This window comes from Chrysochloris asiatica, unplaced genomic scaffold (genome assembly GCF_000296735.1).
Source record: "Chrysochloris asiatica unplaced genomic scaffold, ChrAsi1.0 scaffold00207, whole genome shotgun sequence".
In the NCBI taxonomy this organism is placed as follows: domain Eukaryota; kingdom Metazoa; phylum Chordata; class Mammalia; order Afrosoricida; family Chrysochloridae; genus Chrysochloris; species Chrysochloris asiatica.
In genome coordinates, this window is record NW_006408725.1 from 2,840,429 (window position 1) to 2,861,113 (window position 20,685).

The 20,685-nt window shown below is 38.4% G+C and overlaps 1 protein-coding gene across 1 annotated transcript in view; it reads right to left on the reverse strand.

The window, feature by feature from the left end:
• Nucleotides 1-2,302: 2,302 nt before the first annotated feature.
• Nucleotides 2,303-20,685, reverse strand: part of SLC19A2 (solute carrier family 19 (thiamine transporter), member 2) — a 32,431-nt gene continuing 14,048 nt past the window's right edge. The window contains exons 3-6 of the mRNA XM_006872631.1: nucleotides 9,119-9,341; nucleotides 6,225-6,417; nucleotides 5,766-5,907; nucleotides 2,303-3,202 (exon numbers count right to left, since the gene is read on the reverse strand). Of these exons, the coding sequence (XP_006872693.1) occupies nucleotides 3,074-3,202; nucleotides 5,766-5,907; nucleotides 6,225-6,417; nucleotides 9,119-9,341 (687 nt within the window). The 3' untranslated portion in view covers nucleotides 2,303-3,073. The remainder of the gene's footprint in view (nucleotides 3,203-5,765; nucleotides 5,908-6,224; nucleotides 6,418-9,118; nucleotides 9,342-20,685) is intronic.

Consider the following 20,685-nt stretch of genomic DNA (forward strand, 5'->3'; position numbering starts at 1 on the left):
GACTTGAGGGCACTTAACAAGTTAGTATTACTTTCTGAAAATAGAGGAAAGTACTGAAAGTCATTTTCCAGAATTAAAGGAGACACTGGTCACATATATCTTTTCCAAAGTTCAAAAACTTAAAACAAATGTAAGGCATTAATTATGAGAAGGATGCCATAAAAAGTAAAACAAGCAGATGCCACTCAATTTCTATCATTCAAGCACAGTGCCTTGACAAAAGCATCCAAAGACTAGAGATCATCAACAGGCACTTTAATCTTACTGTTTTTGTTGACATGACTTTGTAAAAAAAAAATGTGCATTCAGCTATGTAGCATTGGAAGTAACTATGCTGAGTTCATCATAAATAATCAATTATTATTCAATACTCATTTGGCACCAGAATGGGTTTTGCAACAAAAGACAAAAATAAGACACGATCCCTGCGCAGAAGGCTTACAATCTAAAAAATAATAAGATACAGAGGATATAAATGTAGACAGAGAAAACTCTACGGTTTTAAGTCTTTTTTTTTGCATGAAAATTTTTCCAGTCTTTGGTGACAATGAATGAAATAATTTAATGAAATGGATCTAAGAATGGGATATGAAAGTGAATGTTTTGTTTTGGATACTGTGAGAGAAGACTGATTTAATTTCTGTGATATAATGAACAATGATTATCAAATGATGGGTATCCGAGTATTTTGTGGTAGAGGAAAAGTCCTATAAAGTTTCAAAACCAGATGATACTTTCTGCCATTGCTTTCACTTATAATTATTAAAAGATGTAATTAATGCTCCTGCTGAAACAGATGATACACTTAAAATAAGCTTTTTAATAAAAAGGAAATATAATGGAAAATATTTATTTAATAAAAATCATCTTTTATAATCTGTACAGAATTGAGTAAAAAGTTACCAACAACAAATTATTTTCACTTCTTTGCAAAACTGCATACAGTACAACTTGCTGACTGGATTCAGCATTCTCCAAATACCACCCATCAAGATGTGAACTCATTCTTGTCTCTACTAAGTCAAAGCTTTGGTTTTGACCCACAAACTCCAATGAAATTACAGGGAATTGCTTTGGTTATATGAGCAGTTCACTGTACCACAGTTCATTTTATTAAAATAAAATCCCACAGACACCACTTTTTCACTGTTTTCTAAGTTAAAAACAAAAAACAAGAAGAAAAATGCACAAAATATAATGTCGGTGGCTAATTTTAAGCCATCACTTCCCCTTTCATCTTAGCCAGTGCTCCTTTCCTCGATCTGGAATGGAAAATGACCTATTTATCTCCATTCATTTGCTTCCTGGATTCCGACTTCAACAAAACAAATAACATTAATTTCAAAATCTTGACATCATTATTAACACTGTTTAGCTGTGTCATTACAAAAATACGAAACAGCAGGTTAAAAACACCTACCTCGAGATTTTTCGAGAGAAGGCAACAAAGTTGGCTTTTTCAAAAATTTAAAATAGTTTTCATCTCTCATATATACTGCAGCCACCTGGTATACTGATTTAAATTTAAATGCATACAGAACATTTCTTCAAGTAACTTGGCAATGGAATATTAGCAATCCTTATTTTAAGCAAATATTCAGGATTATCCACCCTTAGAAACGCAGATTTATGAACACAATTCAGTCTGAGATTCTGTCCCATTGGTATAATTTAAAAGGCTCAGTTTATGGAAAAGGCCTGGGAATTAATCCAATTCCTTAAGGACATCCGTCTCTTGCATAAGAAGTACAAAATAACATAAAATCTACAAATGGAGATGAAGTTATTTAAAACAAAAATTTTTTTTTTCATCTTAGTTTGGAAATAAAGGGAATGCAAATGAAAACTGGGCTAGTTCTATCCTTAGCCCATACACTAACTTTTCATCATGGAATTGATAGTCTTTTGTAGTGAAGAATTAAAGACAAACTGGGGGTGGGGGTGACTGTATGCTGTCAAGTTGTTTTCCACTCATAGTGACCCTGTATAGCAAGGGTGGGGAATGTCTGGTCCGCAGGCCATGTGAAACCCACGGAATCATGTGGTCTGGTGACCAATTCCAGCCATCACATTATGAGTGAGTTAATTAAATGTTTGAGCAAATATATATAGCAGGCTAATTTTTAAGTTCATAATTTTGGCAGAGAAAAAGTTCCCCATCCCTGCTGTATAGTTTCCAAGGCTGTAAATCTTTACAGGAGTTGGAGCAGCTAGTGGATCCAAACTGCTGACTTTGAAGTTAGCAGCCCAACTCATAAGCCGCTACACCACCAGTCCTCCTTAAAGACAAACAGTAGACCTACTTAAATATTCGGATTGGGTCTATTGATTTAGATTGCTTGCAGGCTTCAAAACTTGCCTTCTTTTCTAACTACATGAGCTTCTCTAGGAAGCATATGAACAATGCAAAAAACGTACTTCTAAAGAAAATCTACATAAGCACGTAATTGTCAAAATAGTAACCGAAATATTCATACAATGAATTTTAGAAAATAACTTAAAATTAGAAATGACACATACTCCTTATTGAACACTATACCAGAGCAAATATTGCCAGTGAATAGGAATAATTTTCATCTGTAGAAACACAAATGCACGTGGGTAAACACAAATAAAAATGAAGTTGAGTGGAGGCACGTACAGTTAATCTGGACCTGTAACATCCTGTGGGTCCTGTGAAGCCTTGGTCCCACCAGGCCAAGCCTCTGGCCAAGGGGATACAGAAGTACTTGACCTATAGAACATCAAACCTACTTGCTAATCAAGTATACAAGCCATGTGCTGCTTGATTCTTCTTGATCAATTCATTTCAAAATCAAGTTAACTTCTGAAATCAGGAAAAAGTCATCCTTTAATTAGCTCTCATAAATAGCCCATTAAATAAACTTCACTTTTGGCTCATGTGAACAGTTTTAGATTAGTCCAAGAACACAAAGTATTATTAGTCAAGTGGCTGCTTTGAAGCCATGAAATGCACATTCATAAATATATGTGTACACCTTAAAATTAAATACATCCAGGCACAGTTGCTGTGCAGAGTTCTTGCTGTAAGAAGGCGGCTCTCCGCAGTATCTTATGAAGTGGTTATTTGAGAACTTGATTCTGGATCTTCCTGCTTTCTGTATTTCTTCATAATACTGACTGTACCATTAACCAGGAAAACCACAGCAATGAGTGCAAAATAGCCGGCGTAGATCAGGAACTAAGTGGGGGGAAGAAGGAGGCAACAGTAACACATAGATTAGCAGTTAGAAAATGAACTGTTTTCTTACATACATGTCAACTTTCTAGTTAAAGGCATATTCAGAATTTCTTAATTAACTCCAAAACACCATAGCATGCTTACACTATGTGCCTGGTGCTGCAGCTATAAAGGGCAGTGCACTACGATGGCCCTGAAGCCTGACCACCTGAGTGTGAATCTCGCTTCACCAAGATGCTGAATCTCTGAACCTTGATATCTTCATTTACAAATCAGAGGCCAGAATACTTTGAAATAATTAAAAAGGTAGGACCAAAATGTAAACACTAATGCTAATGTTGCTAACTACTGTTTATATTGTTGTGTGTCATGGTCTCAACCCTCAAGTTGATAAGGGGAACTAGAGGCTGCTCTGAAGAGCAAGAACCTCCATTCTTTCCCCAGAAGAGGGCAGTAGAGAGTCACACATACTCCATTGATTGTTGTTAAGCGCTGTCACGTTGGTTTCACTCACAGTGACTCCATATAGGGTTTCTAAGAAGCAGCTGGTGGGTTTGAAAAGAAACTTTCTGAAGCCAGTATTTTAATGTTTATCAACATCTTTATCAAAGCTTATAAAAAGACTGTGGTCCTAAGTCCTCTGAGTCAAGTAAACTTGGTTACCGTTTCCTATAGGAAAACAATTAATTATGGTAGTTAGGGCACGGCCCATAAAATCCTGTGATTCCAAGTGTTTAAGCCCACCATCTCTACAAGAACATACTGGCAAACATTAGCTTCATATGTCAGCTGTGTGTTTCCCTCAAGTAAACCTGGAGACCCTTCCTGAACTAACAGGCAGCATGCTTTGTTGTTAAGTATCATCGAGTAGGTTCTGATTCACAGAGACCCTGAATAGGGTTTCCAAGGAGCGACTGGTGAGTTTGAACCACTGACCTTGTGGTCCAGTGCTTATCCTACAGTACCACACCAAGCCTCAGTGGTTTAAATCCTAGCTCTGTCTCACCATTACAAACGGTATACATGACCTAACATATATCACTTAACATCTCCATTTTCTTAATCTCTAATTCCAACTATGACCCTGCAAAATTCTATATAAAGTAACTGGCACACTGAAGACACAAAATCCACATTGAGCATTATTGTTTCTTTCGGATCTCCCTAATACACACAGTTAAGTACTGCCAATATGTTGGGTCTTTGTATCCTAAGAAAACTAACAGGTAAGTGTGGAATATTAGGTAGTGTGTATGGGAGTGCAGTGGCTCTGCAAGATAAGCACTAGACTGTGAACCACAAAGTCAGTGGTTCGAGTCCACTAGCTGCTCCGTAAGAGAAAAATGAGGCTTTCTGTTCCCATAAAGATTTACCCCCTCGGGAGCCCTATATAGAGTCACTATGAGGCCAGATCAACTCAAGGGAACTTAACAATAACAACATGGAGAGAAAAATGAGGAAGGAACCATTTGGGCTGGACTAGGCTGCAGTGGGAACTTCGTGACTTCTTGATTCAAATGCTCACTTTAACCAAGTATAGAGCAGACTCTACTTACAAATTCACAATGCATATAGACAACCATACAATTAATGAATAAAAGTATCCACATTGTCCCTAAGTGTTTGAGCAGCTGATTGTTCAACCGGTAATATGTTAAGAATCATTACAATATTTGTCAACAGGAAGTCATTACTTTGGTATTTGGGTGAGGGGTGTTTTTAAATAAAGAAGAGCTTTAACATGAAGCAGGGATTCTCAAACTCCATTGTACCCCATGTTCTAGGCATAGAATTAAGCATGGAGAAGAATTATGGTTGAACAGACAAACTTGGATTGGAAGGAGTTACACTCAGCATGGCTGTAGGGTCTAAAAACAAATGATGGCCCCCAACATCTTCTAAGAAGAAAAGAACTATGGATAGAGAATGACTTGACATCTGTCCATATTGTTGAACTTGTTTTCATTACGCACTCTCCATTTCTGTCACTCTGGTTAAGTCAGTGCTGAAACAGAATGTGGTAGATTGGATTTTGTCCTCTAAAAATGTGTGTGAACATGTCTTGGCCATGAGTCACAACGGTGTGGCAGTTACATAATGATGTACTCACTGCCCCATGATGTGGTCTGATACGATCAGCCCTGATCTGATGTAGCTGTCCCCTGTGTAATAAATCCTCACATCTGTGATGTTAATGAGGCAGAAGACAATCTACAGGATTTGGATGTATCCTGAGTCAGTCTCTTTTTGAGAGATGCATTAAATAAGCAAACAGAGCAAACAGAGATGAGACCAACTAACACTGAGAAAGAAGAACTAAGAGTGGAGTACATCTTTTGGACCTGAGGTCCCTGTACTGTGAAGCTCCTAGATCTAGGGACAGGCTGATGCCAAGACACATGGAGGTCTTCAAGTAATGCTGGGTCTCCTGAAAAAGACTAGAGCCTTTCTCCTTTCTGAATTCAGACTTTTAGTCTCCTAAATTTCTGTTTGTTAAAGCCATCTACTTGTGGTACTTGTGTTATGGCAAAACTAGAGAGCTATGATGGAGACCATATCTTACCTGAGTGGAAATTTCTAAGCCAAGACCACTGCCATCTACCACAATGAGAGTTAGCAGGGTCTGCAGAGCCAGGGCAATGAAGGTATTCACACCAAACACTAGGGCATAGCGCTCCATGCTGAGGTTTGCAGCAATCTGGAAACTTGAAGAAAAAATACAAGAAGAATGAACTAACACACCTGGACAGTTACAATTTTTGCTTAAAATGTGAAGAGTAGTGCATTTTCTATTGTCAATTTCCTTCCCAACTAAGTGGAAAGCATTTTGTTGCTAAATGATATAGATTTCATGTAGACATTTAAGAACAGTAGGAACACACACACAAGGGGATGAGGGAGTCTTGCCTAAATGCCTCCTCAAGGGAAAAACTGATAACACACATACAACACAATGTTTATCAAGAAACCAAAAATTTCCTTCCACAATATTCCTAATGCTTTTTTGAACCAAAATACATACGTTGCTATAGTGATGAGTAACATGTAGATGATTCTGAAGACAACATAGGATGCGTAGCAGACCCAAATGTTACCCACAGTGTCCATGATATACACTGCGGCAGCAATCAGGAGCGAGAACAGAGACAGTGTCATTTCTCCCCAAGTTGACCAGGATATTTTTATATAGCCAACTGCAAACACTGCAACAGCACCTACAAAACAAAAAGAGAAAACTAAATGAGCTATTTTACTAAATAAATGCTGTCTTAGTTATCTAGTGATGCTATAACAGAAGTACAAAAAGTGTATAGATTTAACAAACAGTAATTTATTTTCTCAGTCTAGGAGGTTTCAAGTCCAATTTCAGAACACCAGCTCTAGGGGAAGGCTTTCTCTCTATGTCAGTTCAGGTGGCAAGTCCTTGTCTCTTCAGATTTTGCATCCTTGTTCCTTGAAGATCTCCATGTGTCTTAGCATCTGTCTTACTCCATCTGTTTGCTTGTTTAAACAATTTATACTTCAAGATTTCAGAATGACTCAAGATACACTTGATACTAGTTCTACCTTATTAACATAATAAAGACAACCCATTCCCAAATGGGTTTATAACCATAGGCACAGAGATTAAAATTTAAAACATAAACTTTTGAGGAACATAATTCAGTCCATAGCAAATAATACTTCAATTTTAAAAAATCAGCTAGTATTTAAAATGAAAAAATCTTAAATGGAAAGTCTATAAATTTATAAGTAGGGTAACTCAAGAGCATAGAGAGTCTTTAGAAACCTAAACAGAATTTTGGACTCAATGAAACAAACAATATGGAGCCACTGAGAGACAATGAAACCCTGAATTAAGGTAGGTGGCAGTGAGATGGAAAAGAAGGCCATAGACCCAGGGATACTGCTAAGGGAAAAATAAACCAAACCAAAACTACTGGGGCTGAAGCAGAGGGAAGAGTCCAAAAGGTCCAATACTTCTAGCTTGACAACATGGCAGAATGAATCATCTATCATTTAACCCAAACTAAAAAAAATAAAATCAAATCACTGTCATCTAGTCAATCCTAACTCATATAGCCACTCTAGGACAGAGCAGAACTGGCTCCTTAGGGTTTCCGAGGCTGGAAATCTTTATAGGACCAGACAAGCCTCATCTTTCTCCCACAGAGTGGTGGCTGAGTTTGAACCTCTGACTTTGGTGACCAGCCCAATGATTAAAGGAGCAGTCTAAAACATGGAAAAGGGGCTTCTCTGCCCTTTGGTAAAATGATTGTGATAAAAATAATAGCTAAAATGTATTGATATCCTTTTTGAGTGCCAATGATACATGTTTTTAAAAATCATGTAAAGTCTCTCAACACTTAATGATGTAGATTAACAAATTAGAAAGGGAAAAGAGATTATAACGGCCAAGAACAGGCTCTGGAGCTGACATATCTGAATTCAAATCGTGACTTTAATACTTATAATAATCATGGTGTTGGGCAAATTATTAACCTTTCTATATCCCAGCTTCCCTTAACTTGATATTGAGAGTAAAAACTGTGCTATCTTTTTATGATTTTATGAGGCTTAAGTTAGTATATGAGGGTCAAAAAGAAATGCTACAAAAATCACAGACACCTTTATTACATAAAAACACAAAAATGTGGTTTTTATTGTTTACTAAAGCTGTTTCTCAACACATTGTCTATCTAGGTCTGTATACTTCTGAAGGCGGTGTTTCCATCTCTCTAACCCGTCCCTGAAGAATTCTATGCCCTCCAACTTATACCAGGTATAGGCTGTTTTAGCATTCTTGAGGGACTCCAACTGTGTTCCTTTGAAATTTTCTTTGAGTTTAGGAACAAAAAGAAGCCTGAAGGGGCAAGGTCAGGGATGTAGGTTGGATGGAGTAGGGTTTCCCAAGGAAATTCTAGTATGACAGCCCTTGCTACCCTTGAAGATTGAGTAGGTGCATCATTATGATGCAAAAATATTCCTCAGCTCAACTTTGCTGGCCTTTTTCTCACTGATACTGTTTTCTGAAAACTTTTTCAAAATAGGCCACTGTGGTCATTCTGTGTCCTTACAGGAAATTGATTAAGATGATCCCTTTGTAATTCAAGATAGTCACTCTAACTTTCTGAGCTGACCTCTCTCCATGAATTTAACTGGCCCAGCAGATCCCCTCCACTACTTTGACTGGATGTTTTGTGAAGGCACCCCCCCAATGAAACTAAGTGTATTACTGAGAACACTTATGTGTGGCCATGCACTGATCTCAGACATGTTTGAACACATTTTGTTTGGAATAAATGATTTTTATGTGAGCTAGAACCTTAGTAACAATATTTTTTGAATTGCCCTTATACATAAAGTCCTCATAATAGGACCTAGAACATATTAACACACTAAACAGGTATTGTTATAAACTATTATTAATATAATGATACTCAGAGTTTCACATCAAGTGGCAAAACCACATGGTGAATACAGAGAGGATGGAAACTTGGATGAGGAAAGAAAAATTTGAAAACTATTATTTTAGGTTTCCCCAAAGGTTATAAAGAGTTTTGGTGTGGTGCTGTAGGATAAGCTCTGGACTGTCAACCACAGGTCGGCTGTTCAAATCCACCAGCAGCTCTTTGGAAACCCTATACAGGGTCACTAAAAGTCGGAACCAACTTGATGGCACGTTAACAACAACAAAGGTTATAAACAATTCAGGTTTTTTTAGTCATATTACCCTTTATCACCACTTAAGCACTTCAAATTTTCCTTCTAAATGATCAAACCAGAACTCAAAATTAGTAAATCATCCTTTGGGACCACTTCAAAATTGAAAGAGGAGAACAAATTTGACTACACATGGCTTATCTACCAGAGACATGCCCCTCCAAACCACCCTTTCCCCGCTGCACTGCTTACCCAGTAAGGTTGAAACGGCCTCCACACCACCATTATAAATAGCAGCATGGCGAGAAGGCATCACCTGCTCCCACAGGCCCTGTGTGTAGTTCATGACTTGAAAGTAGCCACAGGTAGAGAGGGCCCACCACACAGACCAGCAAAGCAGAGGGCGAGAGGAGTAGCATATCAAGAAATCATTCCATAGGACCTTCAGTACTAGGAGACGGTCTGGTTTGGCTTCCTGCACAGCAAAAGGGAAACAAAGCCCAAATAGCATGAAGGCAATTATATGTCTACTTACTGAACTTTTTATTCCTGTCAAAATGAACTGCTTTTTCTTTTATGCATATAGTTATATATGTAGCGTAGTGGTTACAAATCGGGCTGCTAATCTCACTGAAGGTCAGCAGTTCGAAGCTACCAGCTGTTCTACGGGAGAAAGATGAGGCTTTCTGTTCCCGTAAAGATTTACAGCCTCGGAAACCCTGTACAGGATCGCTATGGGTCAGAGTCGACTTGACAGCACTTAACACCAACAACATACACACATACACATATGTATATATAATAGCAATTCATTTATCCCTTCGGGAGAAAAAATAAATTTTCATATAATTCCTGCTTTACATGCTCTATAAACATTAGAACAGCTGCATGTAATCAATCCAGCAAAGGATGTATTGTTTACAAGCTGAAGGTAGAAAGATGGTCAGAGACTATATATCATAGCCAAAGAGAAATGACATTCCACGTTGCCATATACAATGGCAAGCAACAGACAGTAACCCTATTTAATTACAGTAGTTACACAGTTGTTGTTAATTGCTGTCGAGTCGGTTCCAAATCATAGTGACCCCGTGAAGGGTTTCTAAGGTTTTACATCTTCGTGGGAGTAGAAAGCCACCATCTTCCTCCTGAGGGGTGGCTGGTCAGCTCGAACTGCAGACCTTGTGGTTCACAGTCCAGTGCTTATCATGTGAAGCCACCATGCTTCCAGCTATACAGTTAGTTGAGAAATGCCAACCCATATGGCAAATAAATTCAATGGACAGTAATTGTCAAGAAATGAGTCTTAGAAAAAATAGGGTGGTGGGGTTATTAGTGATTTAAATTTTTTAATACTTTTTCTATTAGTCAATATTTGTACAATAAGAAATATTGCTATTACAGTAAAGTATTAAATTAATAAAACCACGGTGTTTGCAACAGCGTAAACCAAGACACTACTGAGCCACTCATATCCCAAGACTGCCACAAAGTGAAGAGGAAACTCCAGATTCCCTGAGAGATCACTCTGACTCCTGTATAATCAAAGGTCTAACCTAACCCATCAAAGGTCTCTTGAATTCCTGAACCTTGCTCAGAGTACAGAAAATTCTACTTCTGTGACTAACATGGAAAGGGAAAAACAAGAGAATCCAAAAGGATCAAAGGGGAACTGAATATGAAGGTGTCTATAAACATAAAAGGAGCTCTGGTAGCATAGTGGTTAAGAATTGGACTGCAAACCACAAGGTCAGCAGTTCAAAACTACCAGCTGTTCCACGGAAGAAACATGAGGCTTTTTACTCCCATAAAAATTTACAGCCTTGGAAACCCTGTACAGGGTGGCTATGAGTCAGAACTGACTCCACGGCACATAACAACAACAACATAAAAGTAAAAGGCTTGCGGAGGAGCCACAGTGTTAGGGCAGTAACTAATCTGTAATCTGCAGCCTGTTGCAAATCAGTAACTAGAAGCACTATGCAAACTGCTCTTGTTGGTTGGAGGCCACATATCTTGCATGGTGTGAGAACACCCAGATGTAAAATGATTACTTCCCTCCTGCTGCCAACCTTTTTCCTCTGAATAGAACCTTTTTAGTAGGCATGTTGTCATTGTTGTTAGGTGCCATCAAGTCTGTATGGACCCAGAGCAACCTTATGCACAGCAGAAGGAAACACTGCCTGATCCTGGGCCAACCTCACTACTGTTCCCACGCTTGAGTCCATCGATGCTGCCACTTGGCCAATCTATCATGGTTAGGTGTTTATGAGACCAAAGTAAATGTCACTCTATTTTCAGCTCAGTTCTTTAGTTAAATTTTTTTAAAGGACATAATCCTAGTACTAACTACTATTATGGAGTCCTAATGTGGTACTGTAGGATGCACTGGAATGCAAGGTTGGTTTAAACTGAGAGATCGGTGGTTCAAACTCACCAGTCACTTCTATACAGGGTCACTATGTGTTGCAGTTGGCTCAATGGTACTTAACAACAGCAACAAAAACTACTCTTATCACCAAACATTTTTTTCATGAGAAAAATACAATTCTACTTCCTCTATTGATACTGATATTCCACTGCTTGTAACATAATAAAGACATACTGAATGAACCAATGGAAGGAAACAAAGTACACCTGGTTTCCAGGAAGAGAACTACAAAAGGGCTCATGAAAGAACTGGTGTCTCAGATAGACTTTGAATAGTTCAGAAATAATGAACACTCCACGAAAATGGAAGCAAGAGCAAAAACAGAGGAAGATGCTTTTTTATGTTTCTTCAAAAATTGGAAACAAGAAGGTTGGAAATAGAAATACCTTATGATCCAACAATTCCTCTACTTGATATTTACCCACAAGAAATATGAGCCATAATATGAGTAGATACATGCACACCAATGTTCATAGCAGCACTATTTACAATAGCAAAAAGATGGAGACAGCCTAAGTGCCCATCAACTGAATGGATACATAAACTATGGTACATACACACAATGGAATATTATACTACCTTGAAGAGTAACAAGGAAACTGTAAGCCATTGCATAACATGGATGAACCTTGAGGACATTATGCTGAGTGAAATTAGTCAGTCACAAAAGGAGAAATACTGCATAGGGCCATTACTGTAAAAGACTAAGAAAAAGAACCCATACTAAAGGGTTGTGAGGTATGTGGTGAGGGGAGGAAGGAAAGGTGGAGTACATGGTAGGGAATAGACACAGTGTCTATTTGGGTGCTAGGGAGGGGGGAATGAGGAACAAACAAGAAGGAGGAGGGGAATGGAAGAACAAAGCAGATGGGAAAACAATTAGGCAGGTTTGCATGGGCTAAGTGGGACAGACGTAAATAATGATGTATGCACAACCTTGGAACAATAGGGCTCTGGGATACAGGGATTGAGATGTGGTTGGAATGGGTCAAAAGGGGGAAAATAATGTTAAGAAATAATGTTGAATCTTGGTTTTCCTGGCATACCATTATAAAATAGACACAGATTTTTGAGTGAACTTTTCCCAATTCTACTTATACTATGATTGCTTTATTCATTCAATCACACACACACAAAAGGAAACAATAAGGCTCTCCCCAAAGATAAAAGGTTTCTAGGACTTCCTCTCCTATACTGGCCAGCTGTGCATTATTTTGCTAAAACAAAACAACATTGTGGAAAAACTCCAAATTCCTTTTTCCACGAATGTTTTAAAATCCCCTCATACATATCTGAAAAAAAGATTTTTGGAAAGAAGGTCACTATATAATGGTGGTAATGTTGGGTGGTGGTAGTTCAGGTGATTTTTACGTCTTTTTTTTTTTTTATTGTGGTGTGTGAATTCCATAATATAGCCCTTCTAGTCATAGTCTTGGTGACTGCCACATAATACTTGGGTGAAACTATGCAGTTTAGATGCTTGTGGCTCACCAAACAGATTGGGCCTTTTGCTAATAATGCAAAAAGGTTCAAGGAACCCTGTGTGAATGGGACAATGCAAATAAGGTATATGGAACTCTAATGAGGAGATTGGTCGGTTTTGCCACCCTGCTACGCTTAAAATGAACTATCTTAGATGTGGAAAGGGGGACCTAATTTCTTCCAAGAAGAGATGGTACAGTGGCCTTCGCAGTGCAAAGGGAGAAAGCTGAGAACCTTCGGGCTGGAAGGAGGCTTGTTGGAGAGTGCAGTACCTCCCAGCCCTTGGCCAGACTAGGTACTCATTTGAGATTGAGAGCTGAGTGCCTTTGAGCTGAGGCTTACTGGAAGAATGGCATGCCTCTGGGGACTTACAGGTGGAGCTAAAGAGCTTGTAACACTTGATCGAGCAGGACAGAAGCTGGGCCAGGCCAGGGCCTGAGGTGTCAAGGGTCCAAAGGTCAGAGAGACAGGTCTGCCTGCAGGTCCAACTGCAAAGAGGCTGTCCTGATTGAAGAACTGTATCCTGAGTGGTTTATGAGCACTAATGCTTAATCTAAATCAGTGATCTTCAAGCTGTGTTTCAACTATGGAGTTAGCCAATCATAGTGAATATGCCGCTGTCTACCAGAAGAACCAATAGATCAGCCTTAGATGAAATATATAACTTAGAGGCAACATAGTGAAACTTCAACTTTCTTGCTTTGGATATGCCTTCAGGAAAGATCAATTGCTAGAAAAAGGCAGTATGTCTGATAGAGAGTCCGAGAAAATGCGGGAAATCTTCAATGAGGAAGACTGATAGAACACACCCAATGGATTCAAACATACCATTGATCATCAAAGTGGCCACGGACAAGGCAACATCCACCATGAGTTGGAGTTGACTTGACAGCAACAATGAAAATACAGCCAGGGCAAGAAACAGAGTAAAGGGTTAGCAAATGACTGTGCTGGGGGGAAGTGGCAACTGTGGAGGGTTCAAGAAATGGCCTTCTGAGCAGCTGATATCTGAACTGACATAACAGAGCTAGCCTTAAGAGAATCAGAATGAAGGACAACATCCTGATTCAGGTTTGGAAGTAGGAACAAGTCTGATGAAGTTCAGGCCAGTGCTTTGCAGAACACAGCAGTAAAAAATACAGACAGTAAAATTGGCCAGGGGCTAGATTGTATGGGGTCTTATAGACCACCATTTTCTTCTACATGTGAAAGGAAAATACAGGATAAGGGATAAATAGGGCTAAAACTTAAAGTGAAACACTATTAATAGCAAATGATTACTATTAAACTACTTTTATGCAGCAATGATAGGCACTGGACTGCAAACTACAAGGTATGCGGTTCGAGCCTGCCAGCTGCTCTGTGGGAGAAAGATGAAGTTTTCTGCTCCTGCAAAGATTTTAAAAGCCTCAGAAACCTGATTGATACAGAGTCACTATGAGTCAGAACGGACTCGACGGCACTTAGAAACACCACCACCACCAATGACACTAATCATTCTGACATGTATGGGAGGCTAGGAGTTCCTACGTAGTGCAAACGGTTAAGCTCTTAGCTATATTGTTGAAAGATTAGCAGATCAAACCCACCAGTGGTATCTCAGAAGACAAGTCTGGCGACCTGCTTCTGACCAGCTTTGAAAACCCTATGGGGCTGTTCTAGTCTGCACATGAGGGGCCCCCAGGAGTTGGAATCAACTTGACAGCAATTAACAAGAAGGAAGAATAGGAAGAGCTATTCATGTCATACCTGGCAAGCAGAACAAAGTATCTCTTCATGTCCATCAGTTCATTAAACTCAGAATTCTAGAGTTAAGGACATCTTAGTGATCATTTGGATTAAGTGAACTTAGTGTGGCACGGTAGGATCAGTACTGGACTGCTTACCACAAGGTTGGTAGTTCAAACCCACCAGCTACTTTTTGGAAACCCTGTAGAAAGCCCCTATGAGTCAGAATCAACTCAATGGCGTATAACAACAACAACATATTTAAGAGCAGACTAACTCGGTTTAAGAGAATTACTGATGGGATTAGTATTAGATCAGGTGACACTTTCCATAAGGCCAGAAGACCAGGGGTAACTAATTCAACAGGAGATCGATTATTTACAGCCTCACAAATTAACTATCACATTGAAAGTACAATGCTGTTCTTGGTTATTTATGTCTCAAAATGATAATAACAGTTACAATGTACTGAGTATATACTCTGTATGCTCAACTGAAGGATGTATATTGCCTCATTTAGTAATTCAGATAGTACAGTCTCTGTTATATTAATAAAATTCACACATGCACACACAAAGAATGTTTGCTAAGAGTAAAAGGTGTCAGTCTACAATTTAAAGTAATTCCACTTCAGCAGATATCATTTATTAGTTACATGCCAGGCCCGTGCTTAAGAGGTGCTTAAATTTACATAATTTTTGAGTAACATGTTTGCTATGCGGGATCTTTCTGCCCTCATGGCTAATATGTTCACCACGCCGGATCTGCCGGACGCCAGTAATGCATCCACTCTGGTTTTGGGGTGTCCTTGTGTGTCTTTCTATATCTTTATCGCCACCAGATATCCCCACCTCATGAACCAAACATCTATGTCGAGGCAGGTCCCTGGCATAACAACTCAAAACAAATCAGATCTGGCTATAGACAAAGCGCATAATCATTCTATTTCCATTTGTGAAATAAATCACCGGCTTTCGTAGTTCCTCTTCCTGTAGTATCAGCTCCCCTTACCCTAAAGCAATAGCCTCTCTCTGGAAAGAATTCACAAATAATTTAAGGCAAATTGTGGACCATAAATGAGCCTGGTAGTGCGGTGGGCTCAGTACTGGGTTGCTAACCACAAGGTCAGAGGCTTGAACCCACCAGCTGTGCCCCGGGAGAAAGAAGAGGCTGTAGTAAAGATTTAGTCTCGGAAGCCCTGTAAGCAGTTGTACTCTGTCCTACAGGGTTGAAGTGCTTCAGAATTCATTGGATGACAGTGGGTTGGGTTGTTGTGGACCATGGCTAATGCTTTGATTCCTACTTCATTTTTCCTTTTTGTATTATAAAATCAAGATATTATCACCCCATCCACCTACCTAAAGCCATAAGGTGTTTGTTTTCTTGACTGCTGCTTCTATAGTGTTGATAGCAGATCCAAGCAAAATAAACTTCCGAAAACTTCAATCTTTTCTCTATTTATCATGATGTTTTTTACTGGTTCAGTTGTAAGGATTTTTGTTTTCTTTATATACTGGAGGCTGTGGTCTTTGATCTTCATCAGTAAGTATTTTAAAGCATCTTCACTTGTAGTGAGCAAGGTTGTGTCATCTGCATATTGCAGGTTGTTAATCAGTCTACCTGTAATCCTGATGGCATGTTCTTTTTGATATAATCCAGCTTCTTGAATTATTTGCTCAGCATACAAATTGAATAAGTACAGTGAAAAACTACAACTCTGATGCATACCTTTCAGATTTTAAACCATTCATTATCCTCTTGTTCTGTTTGAATGACTGCCTCGTGGTCTATGCACATGTTTCTCATGAGCACAATTAAGTGTTCTGGAATACTCATTCTTCGCAATGTTATCCAAAGCTTGTCATGATCCATACATGACAATGCCTCTGCATAGTCAATAAAACACAGATAAATATCTCTCTGGTACTCAGCTTTCAGCCAAGATCCATCTAATGTCAACAATGAGGTCCCTCATTTCACCTCCTCTTTTGAATCCATCTTGAGTTTCTGGCAGTTCCCTGTTACAGACGATTTTGAATTATTTCAGCAAAATTATACTTGCATGTGATGTTAATGATATTGTTCCATGATTTCCCCATTCCCTTGGGTCACTTCTCTTTGGAAAGGGGAAAAATATTGATCTTTTCTCATCAGTTGACCAGGTAGTTGTTTTCTGAATTTCTTGGCATAGATGAGTGAGTGCCTTCAGTGTTACATCAATCAGTTTGTTGGAAACTGTCAGTTTGTATTCCATCAATTCCCAGAGCCTTGTTCTTTGACAGTGTCTTCAGTGCACCTTGAACTTCTCCCATTAGTACTACTGGCTTTTGTTCATAGGCTACCTCTTGAAATGTCTGAACAATGACCATCACTTTTTGGTACAGTGACTGTGTGTATTCCTTCCATATATATTTTTTTAAGGTTTTTATTGTAGATTGAGGGAAAGTTTACAGGGCAGATCACCAGTATTACATTCAACAAATCATACAACTTGTTCATTACAATGATTATAATCCCCTCCAGGTACCATCAGTTAACAGTATTTCCATTTACTTTAGCTTTTTTGTTAAAACAAAACAAAAACTTAGGCATATATAATAATTACACCTCCAAAGGGTACATTCTGCAAGTCTGCCTCTTGCCCACCAGCTTAGTCCTCTCTTCCCATGACTCTAGAGTCCTCAGCCACTTCCCCCTCCATGACCCCATCTCTGCCTCCATCCTTGGCGTTGTTGCTTCTCTGGATAAGGTCCCACATTCTGCTTGTGCTCGTCTCCCTTGATGGTCTTAAGGTCTCCTTCCATATTCTTTTGATGTTTTCTACATCATTCAATATTTTGCCCATAGAAATCTTCAGTAGTGCAAGTTGAGGCTTACATTTTTTCTTTAGTTCTTTTACCTTAATGCTGAACCTGTTTTTTCCTTTTGGAAATAAAGACTTCAGGTCTTTGCATATTTTATTATAATACTTGACTTCTCAAGCCACCTTTTGAAATTTTGTTCAGTTCCTTGACCTCCTCATTTCTTTCACTTGCTTTAGCATCTCAACACTGGAAAGCAAGTTTTAGTCTCTTATTACATCCATTTTGGTCTTTTCTTTCTTTCTTGTATTCTTAATGTCCTTCTGCTTTCTAATGTATATCTAATGTATCATATCTGTTCTTGATATGATCTCTAAATTCAGGTGGGATATTTCAAGGTCATATTTTGGCTCTCATAAATTTGTTTTAATGTTCTTCAGCTTCAGCTTGAACCTGCATATGAGCAATTGATGGTCTGTTCCACAGTCTGCCCCTGGCCTTGTTCTGGATGATAGTGAGCTTTCCCACTATCTCTTCCCACAGATGTAGTGAATTTGATTTCTGTGTAGTCCACACTACTAGTAGCTATGTAAAATGCATATCTTACCTGTTTCTTAACTATTGACCATGTCTGAAAAGCCTGAAAAATCGCTGGTCTATGAGAGTTTTTAGAACTATTGCCAATATGTTGATATTTTAAAAATATTTTATTTATATTTTAAAAATTCTTGTTAAAATAAATGTCAGAAGAGACTCTGAAACTTGCTCTCCAGAGTAGAGGTACTAAAGCAAATGGAAGAAATGAGGAGATAAAAGAGCTGAACAGAAAATCTCAAAGGGTAGCTCAAGAAAACAAAGCCAAATATTATAATGAAATGTGCAAAGACCTGGATTTAGAAAACCAAAAGCAAAGAACACACTCAGCATTTCTCAAGCTGAGGGAAGTGAAGAAAAAATTCAAGCTTTGACTTGTATTGAAGGATTCTACAGGGAAAATATTGAATGATGCAGAAAGCATCAAAAAACTATGGAAGGGATACACAGAGTCACTGTACTAAAAAGTAATGGTCAATGTTCAGTCATTTCAACAGGTAGCATACAATCAATAGCCAATAGTACTAATGGGAGAAGTTCAAGGTGCACTGAAGATACTGGTAAAAGAACAGGGCTCTGGAATTGATGGAATACAAACTGAAAGTTTTCAACAAACTGATGCAGCACTGGAGGCACTCAGTCATCTATGCCAAGAAATTTGGAAGACAACTACCTGGTCAAGTGATTGGAAGAGATCCATATTTGTGCTTGTTCCAAAGAGAGGTGACCCAATGGAATGTGGAAATCATCAAACAATATTATTAATATCATATGCAAGTAAAATTTTGCTGAAGATACTTGAAAAACGGCTGCAGCAGTACATACACAGGTAGCTGACAGTAATTAAAGACGGATACAGAAGAGTATGTTAAATGAGTGATATCATGAACAAAGGATTTCATTGCTGACATCACATGGACCTTGGCTGAAAGCAGAAAATGCCAAAAAGATGTTTCTTTGTGATCTGTTGACTGCAGAGGCACTTAACTGTGTGGATCATAACAAACTATGGATAACATTGCAATAATGAGAATTCTAGAACATCTCATTGTGTTCATGTGGAACTTGTACATACACAAGAGGCCGAACAAAGGAAAATTGAGTAGTTTAAAATCACGAAAGGTGTGTGTCAGGGTTGTATCATTTCACCATACTTATTAAATCTGTATGCTGAGCAAATCATCTGAGGAGCTGGATTATATGAAGAAGAATGTGGCATCAAGATTGAAAAAAAGACTCATTAACAACCTACGCTATGCAGATGATACAACCTTGCTTGCTGAAAGCACAGAAATTGAAGTACTTACTGATGCAGATCAAAGAATAGGCCTTCAGTATGGAATACAACTTAATGTAAAGGAAACAAAAATCCTCACAGCTGGACCAATAGGCAGCATCATGATAAATGACGAAAAGATCAAAGTCTTTCATTTTACTTGGATCCACAATCAATGTTCATGGAAACAGCATTCAAAAAATTAAAGGTTCTACTGCATTGGGTAGATCTGCTCCAAAAGACCTCTTTAAAGTGTTAACAAGCAAAGATGTCACTTTGAGGACTAACATATGCTTGTCCCAAGCCATGGCATTTTTAATCACCTCATATGAATGTGAATGCAGGAAAAAGAATAAGGAAGACCAGAGAAAAAATGGTGCATTTGAATTATAATGTTGGTGAAGAATTTTTAAAGTACCAAGGACTACCAGAAGCACAAACAAATCTTTGTTGGAAGAAGTACAGCCAGAATGCCCTTTAGAAGCCAGGATGGCAAGACTCTCAGCTACTTTGGACATGTCATTAGGAGGGACCAGTCCCTGTAAAAGGACATCATTCTTGATAAAAGGTCATGACAAAAGAGAAAGAACCCCCAATGTGATGGACCGTCATAGTGGTTGCAATACTGAGTTTAACCATAACAAGTGTGCAGATGGTGTAGGACCAGGCAGTGTTCCTTCTGTTATGCATAGATTCACCATGAATTGGAGTCAACTCAACAGTACCAACAACACTTTCATGTGCCTGGTAATAAAGGTGAGTTTTATGATGAAGATAACCCAGATTCTAGGGTTGGATCTTTAAGATGATAACTAAAATCTTAAGTAGTACAGAAAGGTAAAGACTGTGAGCAATCAAAAGAGATTTATTTCCAATGAGGATGTTAAACACCACGTTGAGACATGGTAAATTATCTCCTGGGTAAGCCAAAGACTCTATTCATGTTGGTTCTGTATTCTCACCAGTCTGCAAAGGTTATGGAGTTGTGTGTCTGATTGAACCTACCTGCAAAGCTGGAATGTTAATAGGCTTATCTCCAAACATACCCAAAAAGCTAAGACTAATTCAGCATAGTTGGAATGAACTTTGTTGATCAAAGCTTATAATGATAGATACAAAACCAAACCAAACCCTACTTTTATTTTTAAAAAGGTGGGTGGTTGGGGGAGGCAATTATCCTTCCTGACTAGACTGACTAGATAGATAAGTTATTATGATACCGTGTATCTCTCTTCTCAGAAACAACTTCACAGCTACACATTTAATACTAATTTCATCATCATAATCTTTTCTCTCATGATTCTCTTCCTTTGTATTATTAACACTTTTACAAAGATTCATTTCAAAACAGATACCAGAGATTACGTCTAACACAAAACAGGGAAAAAACTTCTTATCTTTAAATACTTCAAGCTTCAATTCAGAAATGTGAAGTATAGTAATCATTATTAAAGTATATTATCACTTATTGAATTTAATCTATTCAATGTAAAGAAAACAAATATCC